The 12,070-nt window shown below is 36.5% G+C and overlaps 1 protein-coding gene across 7 annotated transcripts in view; it reads right to left on the minus strand.

Annotated features, from left to right (window-relative positions):
• The window catches only part of trim105 (tripartite motif containing 105), an 83,749-nt gene that overhangs the window by 16,077 nt on the left and 55,602 nt on the right, over nucleotides 1-12,070 (minus strand). For 4 of the 7 annotated variants that reach the window (XM_021480956.3, XM_073921111.1, XM_005157189.6 and 1 more), the window contains exon 1: nucleotides 752-832. The exons of 1 other annotated variant lie outside the window; for it this stretch is intronic. Coding sequence is in view for 1 of the 6 variants with exons in the window: in XM_073921108.1 (XP_073777209.1) it covers nucleotides 752-871 (120 nt within the window). In the remaining 5 variants the exon portion in view is untranslated. 7 annotated transcript variants of the gene reach the window in all.

Genomic DNA, 12,070 nt, shown 5'->3' on the forward strand with positions numbered 1-12,070 from the left:
TTTTAGCTGAAAACATTGACTTCTATAGGGAAAACAATTATGTAAGTCAATGGTTACAGGTTTCCAGCTTTCTTCAAAATATATTCTTTTTGCTTCCTCTAAAAAGAAACTCATAAAGGTTTCATACTACATGAGGGTGAAGAGTGTGAATTTTCTTTTTGGGTGAACTAACGTTATCTCTTTAAGGTGTAAATGTCCTGAAAGAGAAACCGACAAACGTGGGGGGAAAACACTGGAAATGTACTGTTGTTTGTCATATCACATTTCAGTAATTCTAACTCATCAACTTATATGGAGGTTATTCAGATCCCAAATAGCTTTTGAAAATGTGTAGTTATATAGTTTAAACGTGTGTAAAACTGTATCGATAAACTAAAATAGTATATTACACATTTACTCTACTGGATTTATGTATTCTGTACCAGTATATTTGCTTACAAAGCTAACACATTTTTCGACGATTCCTCTACATAAGCCGCATTTCATAACAGCTATAAAGTTTACACGTAAACGTTTTAATTACATAACGTAATATATAATCTATTTTATTAAACCAAACGCTCATCAAGTGGCAGAAGTTGTGGTAACTTAACACTCACTGAGAGCTTTAAAGGGGTGTAGACTGTAAACATTAGCTTGATGTGAGTTAGCTACACGGCTAAAAACAACATCACCAATTACAGGGAAATACACAGAAAAACTGTTACTGAATGAAACAATAAACATTATGTAAATACGTGAAATAACTCACACTCGCTACTTTTTCTTTGGTTTGGTTTGCTTTGGTCTGGTGCTCAACGACGTCCCAGAGAGCGAGGCTCCGTCCTTCTGTGTCAAGTGTCTGCCTTGCTTTCGGTTTATGGTTTAACATTCATTATGACTGATTCGGCACAATGGGTTCCTTAAACAACTGATGAAATAGAAATGCAGGAATAAACAGAAAGCACTGATAACCCTGGAAGGAATATCAATATTTAAAAAAATAATGTTTGTTCACACTGATAAGCTTAGAATAATATTTTAATATAAGTTCATGAGCTATGGGGGTGGTGGTGTAAAAATTGTTCAATTTTTATTGACTGCAGGATGGATTGGTCAAAACAGCCAAACTGTAAAGAGATAAATCATCTTAAAATTAAACATTTAGCATAAGCCTACTCACTACTTACCCTAAAACCAAATGAGTTTCTTTTGTTGTTTTTGTTGTTGTTTATTTTGAAAAATGTTTTAAACCTGTAACCATTGACATAGGCTAGGAAAAACTCTGTAAAAATCATATGATCAATTAGTCCTGACTTTTAGGTCATAGTAATTTATTAAACTTAATAAAAGTTAATCATGTTCTAACTTAATTTAATAAGTTACGCAAGCTGTTTTGTGTCAGTTTAACATAATTTGAATTGACTCATAGGGTTTAGCTTAAGATTTTAAGCCAACCATTTTTTTTTACAGTAGGCCACCATCGAAGTCAATGGTTACAGGTTTCCAGCATTTTTCAAAACAACTTTCGTATTCAAACAAAGACAATAGCCTACAAAATAAAGGGATTTAAATTTAATATCTAATTGAGTGTTTAATTTTTTTCAAACATAAAAAACAGAAATAGAATTGTTGAAAGTTCAATGATGAGTAGGCAACATGGTGGTTCGTGGTTATGGAAGCCTCACAGCGAGAAGGTCGCTGGTTCAAGCCCCAGCTGGGTCAGTTGGCATTTCTGTGTGAAGTTTGCATGTTCTTCCTGTGTTCATGTGGGTTTCCTCCAAGTGCTCTGGTTTCTCCCACAGTCCAAAGGCACGTGGGTGAATTGAATAAACTATTGCTGGACAAATTGGCATTTCATTCCGCAGGACTAAGCCGAAAAGAAAATGAATGAATAAATGAATCAATGAATGATGAATAGGCGACATGGTGGTTCGGTGGTTCACTGTTGCCTCACAGCAAGAATATTGCTGGTTCAAGCCCCAGCTGGGTCAGTTGGCATTTCTGTCTGCATGCTCTTCCCATGTTCATGTGGGTTTCCTCTGGGTGCTCAACCACAGTCCAAAGGCATGCGGGTATGGGTGAATTGAATAAACTAAATTGGCCGTATGTATGTTTATGAATAACTGTGATGTTTTCCCTATATTGGTTAGTATATTCGCTGTTTAAAACATATACTGGATAAGTTGGCGGTTCATTCCGCTGTGGCAACCCCTGATGAATAAAGGGACCAAGCTGAAGAAAAATAAATGAAGGATGAGTAAATTATGATGACAGAATTTTCCGTTTTTGTTGAACTATCCATTGAAGGTGATGGGACACTTTGCAACCTTTTGAGCAATGTTGCTTGCTACTTGCTTGTATTTGAATCCATTTGCTCATTAGTTACTCTTGTCTTGCATAATTTCCCATTGATGGTATCACTGCCCAAAGCTGTCCAGCAGCATTGCACAAAAAGTAAAAGCATCTGAATTGAATGTTTGCAATTCTTCAATGCTAAACCTTAGATTTCACCCAACAATAACTGCTGAAGTTTCAAAGCATTTCAAATAAATTAAAAGGTAAATAATATTATTAAATAATATTTATTTACTAAAAGTAGTGTACTTAATATTTAACACAAATTTTATGTTTTATTTTAAAATGTTTTTGCTTGACTTCCGGTTCTGGGGCGCATGGAGAAGGGTGCTCGTGTCTAGGCTCCAACAATCCTCCACATAATTTAAAATAATCAATGCTCAGATTTAATGATCACTTGTCAAAAAGTGTTTTCAAGAGATTCAAGAACACGTTAAGCCTTGATAATGCCAAAAAACTTGAAAAAAGAAGGCAAAATACAAGTAGAGATCGACGAAGTCCACAGCAAAGCTGGCAACCCAGAGGAGCTGAGGCAAGTTGTCAATAAAGGTGGCACAACTTCTCCTAATAATCAAGACATTATGGACGCTATAACAGCTTTAAATGCCTCGGTCAATCAAAAATTCGACACCTTTACACAAACGATTGCAGAATTACGTACAACACTGACAACTAACACAGAAAAAATTGCATCGATTGAAGAGGCTTGCACTGACTACGAGGTACGCCTGTCAGCAGTACAAAAGCAGTGTGCAGAACTGGTGGATGAATGCAAACGCCTCAGAGAAAAAAGCGTTGATCTCGAATCCTGCTCCAGGCGTAATAACATTCGACTTGTGGGAATAGCTGAAAAGGAAGAAAGCAGTAGACCCACCGAATTCATCGCGGAACTACTGCCAAAATTGCTGCGCCCAGAAAACTTCATCAAACCAGTACAGGTAGATCGAGCACACAGAGCGCAGCGAAGATTGAAAGATGATCGGCCGAGAGCATTTGTCATCAGATTACATCACTTCCAAACGAAAGAATTAATCATGAAGTTGGCTATAGAGAAACCCCTGGAATACAAAGGATCAAAAGTGCATATCTTCCCAGACTTAACGACGGAAGTGTTAAAGCAGAGATCTCGATTTGCCGAAGTCAAAAAGACAATCAAGATTAATGGCATCAGACATGGATTTCTTTTTCCAGCGTCATTCATCTTAACCACAAAAAATGGCAAAAGTAAAACATTTGATTCACCAAAGAAAGCAAGCTCCTTCCTGTCGTGTGTGGTGAACAACTGATCGGCGAATTAAAATAAGAAACACGAATGTACAAATCTTGAATAAACATAAAATGTTTTTACTTTTACAAAATCAAACTAATGTCCAAACAAGATATGGTTAAAATTTAAAGTTGAAATCACAAAACCTACATTTCCTATATGAGATTTTCTTTAGAAATAGCATAAACCATTGGTTAACGCAAAAATCACAAATCAACCAACTTCTGCATCACAAAACAGTCACCAAATATGGAAAATTGGCTGTGAGACAATGTGGTCAATTATTTGTAAAAGATTATATTCTAACATAGTAGGCTATATGGTTGATTTTTAAATATGAAACTTCACACCAATCATGGTGTTTAATGATCACTTTAAAAAGTAACACAGTCAAAGCTGTATTAAAATCAAAATAGTTTTCATTGTACGAATCTCAAGTTTTTAAATATAAAAAAAAATAATAATAATCAAACATTTGATTGCGAAAAGACAATATATAACATCTCAGCTGCTCTAACAGCACAGTTTATTACCAGTCAAAGTTTGTCATGAGGATGTAAATTAAGGTCATTCTTCTCCAAAAAATGCATTTTTGATCCAAAATACATTTAAAATATTGTGAAATTGTGCTTTTTAATCAGTGTAGTTTAATATATATGTATGTTTAATATGTCTAATCATAATCTACTTCTCAAAAAGTAAGATTTAATGTTGTTGTTGTTGCTGCTGCTGCTGCTGCTGCTGCTGCTGCTGTTGTCATCATCCTTGTCATCATCATTGTCAGTGTTGAAAATTGTTGGCTTGATCAATATTTTTGTGGTCTGATACAATACCATTCAAAAGTACTATAAAAATGTATTTACTTTGATTCATCAAGGACACATTGAATTGTTAAAGAGTGAAAGAAATGTGTACTGTAAATACATATTGCAAATAAATGCTATCATTTTTTTATTAAAAAAATTGTTTGCTGTAAAAATTATTACTAATGATTTTGTACCAATAATATTTTACCATAGTAAAACAGCAAGTAAGCATAAGACTGATTTCTGAAGTTTCATGTCACATTGAAGACTGGAGTAATATTGCTGAGACCACATTCAACAAGAAAACAGTTTCATGAAATTGCAAAACTATTTCACAATTTAACAGTTCGACTCTTTTTTTATTTAAAAAAAATGCAGTGTGGTGACCAGAATGTACCTTTTCTATTCTAACAATGTTATTGTGTGAAATTGTTCGAAATAAATAAATAAATATATGTGAATAAAATAAATCTATTTTATTAAATCAATACATATTTGATTAAATTAACTAATAAAATAACCAAAAAAAATAATAATGAAGACAGTTACTTAATACTTAATAGGACAAATATTTTCCACATACTTTTAAACCCATTTTGTTTAGTAAAATCAGAGTTTCTTTATAAAACTAAACACATGCACATACGGTGGTTTGGGTTGTTTATAAGGGCTCTCCATAGAAGCAATGTTTTTATACTGTAAATTTTAAAGGTGGAAATACTCTGTTAAGTATGGCTTGTAACAGTTTTGGATTATGAGGAAACAATGTCCTCATATATCACCAGAACCTTGTAATACCTACACTCAAAAAAATATTTAGGCCTAATAAATAAGATTTATGTATTCTGATTGCATATAAAACTTCCATTCATTTGGATTTCATTCGGAAATACTTTTTAACACGATTAAACCATTAAACAATATGTGACTGATTTTTGTTAGTTAAACATAAATTAAACAAATAAGAACTAGATTCATATAATATTACCAATAAATCCAATAAGTTTTAAATGCTTCTTATTAAATACTAAATTGTTTCCCCCCGAATATTAACCATCTCATAAAATTAAGCTAATAGGATCTTGCTTTTTCTACACCTAGATATATTTATACCATTTTCATATTTCTTGCAAATTTCGCACTCTATAACATCAGAAAGGTCCTACCCTTCCTATCTGAACATGCAGCTAAACTCTTTGTTCAAGCTCTTGTTCTCTCCAGACTGGATTATTGCAACTCTCTACTAGCCGGGCTTCCAACTAACTCTGTCAAACCTCTTCAACTGCTTCAGAACGCAGCAGCACGAGTGATCTTTAATGAACCTAAAAGAGCACATGTCACTCCGCTACTCAACCGTTTGCACTGGCTGCCAGTTGCTGCACCCATCAAATTTAAAGCTCTGATGTTTGCTTACAAAGCGACCTCTGGCTTTGCTCCTTTTTATCTGCTCTCACTTCTGCAGATTTTTGTGCCCTCCAGAAACTCGTGTTCAGTGAATGAACGTTGCCTAGTTGTTCCATCTCTAAGAAGGACGAAATCACTTTCGCAAACTCTCGGAATCAATCTGCCCAGTTGGTGGAAAGAACTTCCTAACTGCATCAGAACGGCAGAGTCACCTGCTGTCTTCAAGAAACGACTTAAAACTCAACTATTTAGTCTCCACTTTCCTTCCTAAACTGCAATTGCCTCTCTGGCTATACCACTAACTGTACTCAAAAAAAAAAAAAACTTACATTACTAATGCTTTGCTTCTTAGACTTTACACGCCTGAAACTAGCCTACTGCACTTATTCATTGTTGCTTTTATAGTTGTGTGAAATGCTTCCTTGTCGTCATTTGTAAGTTGCTTTCGATAAAAGCGTCTGCTTAATGACTAAATGTAAATGTAAATATTTTGTTACTGATTAAATCTGATTATATAAGAAATCTGACATTTTAAACAGACAAATTATATATACATATATATACACACACACACACACATATATATATATATATTGTAGCGAGTCGGATAATACCACGTCGCCCTGGGCACAAATCCACACCAGCTGGATCACTCATCAACCCGGGATCGCTCACAGCTGGACCTCATCAGCCAGGGAGAGATATAAGCCAGCCCCACACAGGAGGAAACTGAGCTTCTCACCAAACCAGAAGGCGGAGCTGCAAGCCTTGGTTGGTCAGTTCAAGGATGTGTTCTCGGAGAAACCGGGCCGAACCTCCATCATCCAGCACAACATTATCACTCCTCCTGGCACCATCGTCCGGCAAAGGCCTTATCGAGTTCCAGAGGCTCGCAGGCTGGCTATCGACGAGGAGATCCAGAAGATGAGAAGGTTAGGCATCATCGAACCATCCCGTAGCCCGTGGTCCAGCCCAATAGTGATGGTCCCCAAACCCGATGGCACCCTCCGTTTCTGCAACGACTTCAGGAAACTCAACGAGATCTCCAAGTTCGACGGATACCCCATGCCTCGGGTGGACGAGCTGCTGGATAGGCTGGGTGGAGCCCGATTTATCTCCACCATAGACCTCACCAAAGGCTACTGGCAGTTACCACTCAGTGAAGACGCCAAGGAGAAAACCGCCTTCTCCACACCCGGTGGGCACTGGCAATACCGGGTTCTTCCCTTCGGGCTCCACGGGGCCCCAGCCACATTCCAAAGAATGATGGACATCCTGCTGAGGCCCCACCAGCCATATGCAGCAGCATACCTGGACGACCTCATCGTCCACTCAGAGTCATGGGAAGAACACCTATCCCGGTTACGGAGGGTGCTCTTAGATCTTCGACGGGCTGGGCTCACAGCTAATCCCAAGAAATGCCACCTGGGTCTAGCTGAAGCCAGATACCTCGGGTTCCACATTGGAAGAGGTCTCATACAGCCACAACAAAACAAGGTCAAAGCACTACAAGAAACTCCAACCCACCACAAAGACCCAGGTACGTGCATTTCTGGGGTTAGTGGGCTACTATAGATGTTTCATACCTAACTTCTCATCCATAGCCAGCCCTCTGACAGACCTGACCAGAAAGGGGCAGCCGGAGAGGATAAGATGGACCAAGGAAGCCGACGACGCGTTCCGAGCCCTGAAGACGGCCCTCACATCCTCACCGGTACTGCACGCACCTGACTTCGGCTGCCCCTTCATTCTTCAGACGGATGCTTCCGACTCGGGCCTGGGCGCGGTCCTCTCCCAGGTCCACGGCGATGAAGAACATCCCATCATGTACGTGAGTCGGAAGCTTACCCCCGCAGAGACCCGCTACGCAACGGTGGAGAAGGAGGCCCTGGCGATCAAGTGGGCAATCCTGGAGCTAAGGTACTATCTCCTTGGCAGGAAATTCACTCTGGTGACCGACCACGCCCCGCTACAATGGATGGCTACAGCGAAGAATAACAACGCTCGGGTCACCAGATGGTTCCTGTCGCTCCAGGATTTCAACTTCGACGTCCAACATCGAGCCGGGGCCTCCCACGGAAACGCAGACGGACTCTCACGGCTCTGGTCAGGATGGGCAGGTCTGTCAAAACATTCTACCCCCCCTCTCAACACACTGCTCTTTCTTCGCAGGATACCCAGGACCAGGACGACGCTAAGGGGGGGAATGTAGCGAGTCGGATAATACCACGTCGCCCTGGGCACAAATCCACACCAGCTGGATCACTCATCAACCCCGGATCGCTCACAGCTGGACCTCATCAGCCAGGGAGAGATATAAGCCAGCCCCACACAGGAGGAAACTGAGCTTCATTTGCACATGACTCCCTGCGCTAACGCTTGTCTCTCTCTGTCTCTCCCACAGCCGAATCCAGCTCGTGACCGATCCAGCACCATACCTCTCACCAGTCTTCACCCTCTCCCCGGAGCACTTGAGCACGCACCTTTAAGAAGAGCACTCATTCACTCCTTACACACTTGTAAATAAAGCACCCTCCGGGGCATTGTTTGTAACATCATCTAACTGTGGTTGTGTTTTCCCTCTGCCTCGCTACAAATATATATATATATATATATATATATATATATATATATATATATATATATATATATATATATATATATATATATATATATATATATATGTGTGTGTGTATTTTTTTTTTTTTTTTTTGAGTGGTCACCCATGTCAGTACAATTTTTAATTCACCAAACCATTACACACACACAAACACATACACACCTAAGTTGGTTCTTCAGCAGTTCTCTGAGGTGTTGAGGTGTTATATAACACTGCCACCATATAAAGGAGCTGTTGAACCAAGCATGTTGTTCAGCAGTTTTTCAGTGGCTAGCAGTGGCACTATATCATCCCTACAGGTTTGTGTGATTTCACCAGGTATGACATGTTCCTGAATCCACGTCTATGTTAATCCTGGAACAACATTCCAATCAGAATTAATGGATATGTTTACATTTTATGTTAAATTTAAGCATGCTGTACAAAAGCTCAATCACAAACATTTAACACTAATCTCAAATGTATACTGGATTATGAGAACTGATGTTACTCCAGACAAGATAAATAAACCAAAATATCCCAGCCACATGCATCAGAAGATGAAACAGTTTCAATTTTGCAATGTATGTGGGACTGTTCTGAAGGTACAGGAATTTTGGAAAGAGGTGGCAATGTTTGTTTTCAAGATGGTATCTACAAACCTACCCGCAAAACTTGAAATGTTTATTTTGGGAATTATTTAAAGGCATCTAAAAGACAGGAAATATTGGTTGCCTAGCAGCACTCGTAAACTTGTTGATATACACTCCAAACAAAGCATCTAATAGCTTTGCACTGAAAGAAAGTGGAACGGCCATCTATTGTACAGTGGATCAATAATATGTCCTTCTGTTTATCTATGGAAAAGATTACATATTAAAAGGCAGACTAACTGCTTTTGAGAAAATGTGGACACCCTTTATATATCTTATTTCAAATGAAACAGGAAAAGATTGAATAAATTGATACTGACTTATTTATCTACATCAGGGATTCCCAAACTTTTCAGCTCGCAACCACCGAAATAACAATTTCAGTGACTCACAACCCCCACGATGTTCGAAGGTGTTTATAAAACATGACACAAAACAGTGCACATACACCAATAGAACCATATAAACATGAGCATACTGACAACCCAAAAAAGTGCAACAGTCTAACAACCACATCATTTTTTTGATGTCATTATTCATTTAATTTTTTAATATTATCTTTTTATTAGTATGCTGTTTTTATGTAACTATTAAATAATTTTTTTTATCTTCAGTTGGTTATGGATAACATATGGTAACTCTAATAGTTTAATAACATATAAGACTTTTTGGAAGTACCCATGCGACCCCCGCCACATTGTCTCGCGACCCCCACTTTGTGAACTATATTCCCCACTTCAAGAGATTTATAAAAACAAATAATTGTCATATTGATGATCTAGTGCGTGCCTTTCATGGATGTATTTTCAACAATCTCTTCTTAATGTATTATCTAGAATAGTTTGTCACTAATTAAAACATCATATTCTTTTTTCTTTTACTCATTTTATTTGTTTTGCATCATTTTATTTTATTTTTTCCTTTAAATTTGATGCAACAAAAATGTAAATATTATTGTGATGTATATTTTATTGTCACATTTTTGTTATATACAAAAAAAAATAATTAAAGGGACTCAGCCAAAAAGAAAATTAATTATTACAAAAACAAATGGCAAATCTATATACTCTATGTAGCTCTATATACATTTCTGGAAATCGTGATTTATGTAGCCTGAAGTACAAATGGCTGCATTTCATTTTTTAAATTAATGCTACGGGGCAGTATGACGCCGTTCCTTTTTGTGCTTACCTGCTGACTGCTTACCTCCGTATGGACAGCTTTCTGGCTTTTAACAGTTTGTCCAGTTAGCTCGCATGTACGTCAGTGTACTTGAGATGCAGAGAGGAGATGACCAGTGGTGTAGTCCTTGCTATACGCACATATACTCAGTATGCTTACTTTTTTTCCACAAGCTGTTTAGGTTTTACCACTTCTGAGGATCGATAATTGCGTATAACCTGATTGTTTTTCTGAATAAACTTCCCTAATTTACGTGTATTCCCATACCCTTTAACTGTTTACCAAATGGGTTTATTTTAACTCACAAATTAAGATCGCCCTATCATATGTCAAAGATTAAGTGTGTTATTTTAAATTCTTACTTAAAAATGTATATATATATATAGTTGAAGTCAGAATTATTAGCCCCCCTGAATTATTAGACCGCTTATTTATTTTTTCCCTATTTCTGTTTAACGGAGAGATTTTTTTCAACACATTTCTAAACATAATAGTTTTAATGACTAATTTCTAATAACTGATTTATTTTGTCTTTGCCATGATGACAGTAAATAATATTTTACTAGATATTTTCAAGACACTTCTGTACAGCTTAAAGTGACATTTGAAGGCTTAAATAGGTTTATAAGGTTAACTAGGCAGGTTAGGGTAATTAGGCAAGTTATCGCATAACAGTAAAAAATATAGCTTAAAGGTATATATATATATATATATATATATATATATATATATATATATATATATATATATATATATATATATATATATATATATATATATATATACATACAGTTGAAGTCAGAATTATTAGCCCCCTTTTGAATTTATTTTTTCTTTTTAAAATATTTTTCAAATGATGTTTAACAGATCAAGGAAATTTTCATAGTATGTCTGATAATATTTTTTTCTTCTACTACTTTCTAGATACTTTCATTTCAGCTAGAATAAAAGCAGTTTTTAATTTAAACACCATTTTGGGGACAAAATCATTAGCCCCTTTAAGCTATATTTTTTTCAACTACTAGTATATAATAGCGACAACAGAAGACAGACTCCTAATAGTTTGGTTTTAAAAAAAGCATGCACGAATGTGATAATTAAAAATAATGTCTGATTGATGTTAAAAGGAATTAACCTATAACATATAAAGTAATAAACCAGAAAAGAAAGTTAGCTAAAAAGCTGTCTTTACATGTATGCACAGGCCCTATTGAGTTAACTTAAATAAGATAACTAAATTGTAGTAACTATCTTGATTTACTTTTTTTTCAGTTTTAAAATTAATAAATAAGCTAAGATTAAATAAGGGGGGCAGTAATATAATAGGATTAGACTGTCTGGCATCTTAACTGTGTAGCATCTCGCTTTGAAAAGAACAATTTTTGTTTTCTTTTTAAATGGATAGTTTTCCCAAAAAATTTAAATTGTCATCATTTACTTAACCTTTACTTGTAAGGGTTTGTCTTTTTTTTTTTTTTTGCTTCTGTTGAACACAAAAGAAGATACTTTGAAGAAAGCTGGAAACCTGTAACCATTGACTTACATTGACATACTATTTGTTTTTCCTTTCGTGAAAGTTAATAATTACAGGTAACTGATGTAAAAAAATAAATAAATTATATATCTATGATGAATCAAGGAAACATTAACTTTCGTCGTTTCTTTGCCTACTTTAATTTGAAATTTGGGTCGGGTGTAATAGCACACCACCTTTTTTTTAGGACTACACCACTGGAGATGACCACGATGAAAGAGTTTGGGTCCAGTGAAAATGGTTCCAGAAAGTGGGTAAGACAAAAACAGAAGCCAAAAAATAAAATAA

The sequence above is a fragment of the Danio rerio genome, chromosome 14 (genome assembly GCF_049306965.1).
Source record: "Danio rerio strain Tuebingen ecotype United States chromosome 14, GRCz12tu, whole genome shotgun sequence".
Taxonomy (NCBI): Eukaryota; Metazoa; Chordata; class Actinopteri; order Cypriniformes; family Danionidae; genus Danio; species Danio rerio.